The sequence below is a fragment of the Antrostomus carolinensis genome, unplaced genomic scaffold, assembly GCF_000700745.2.
Source record: "Antrostomus carolinensis isolate BGI_N321 unplaced genomic scaffold, ASM70074v2 scaffold31713, whole genome shotgun sequence".
Taxonomy (NCBI): Eukaryota; Metazoa; Chordata; class Aves; order Caprimulgiformes; family Caprimulgidae; genus Antrostomus; species Antrostomus carolinensis.
In genome coordinates this window covers 1-344 of record NW_010306381.1, presented here as the reverse complement: position 1 = coordinate 344, position 344 = coordinate 1, and the positions used below count along the sequence as shown (strand labels likewise).

The 344-nt window shown below is 49.7% G+C and overlaps 1 protein-coding gene across 1 annotated transcript in view; it reads right to left on the bottom strand.

Annotated features, from left to right (window-relative positions):
- Positions 1–308, bottom strand: part of EARS2 (glutamyl-tRNA synthetase 2, mitochondrial) — a 7,467-nt gene extending 7,159 nt beyond the window's left edge. The window contains exon 1 of the mRNA XM_010165122.2: positions 156–308. Coding sequence (XP_010163424.2) covers positions 156–171 — 16 coding nt within the window. The 5' untranslated portion in view covers positions 172–308. The remainder of the gene's footprint in view (positions 1–155) is intronic.
- Between the last annotated feature and the right edge of the window lie 36 nt (positions 309–344).

The window sequence follows — 344 nt, the reverse complement described above, 5'->3', positions numbered from 1 at the left end:
GGCACCAAGCTGCAGCAATGACTGCACTGCAACTAATGCATCACCTGAAACGCTGCGTAACTTGCTGTCAGGCAAAACACTCTCAACCTGGGCACCGTTAATCTCTAAAAACAGATCCTTTCAGTGAGTAAAACACACAGGATGTTTGCAGATACCTGCCCAATCCAGCATATCTTCTATTCCCTCCGCAGCTCCAGGCACCACTCGATTTTGGTCTGTATCCTCCACTCTCAAAATAAAGGTCCCTTGGTGTTTTTTGGCAAAAATATAGTTGTAGAGCGCGGTGCGGAGGCCACCGAGATGCAGAAAACCTGGTACCGCGGGAAACCAGAGGCGGTGAGAGG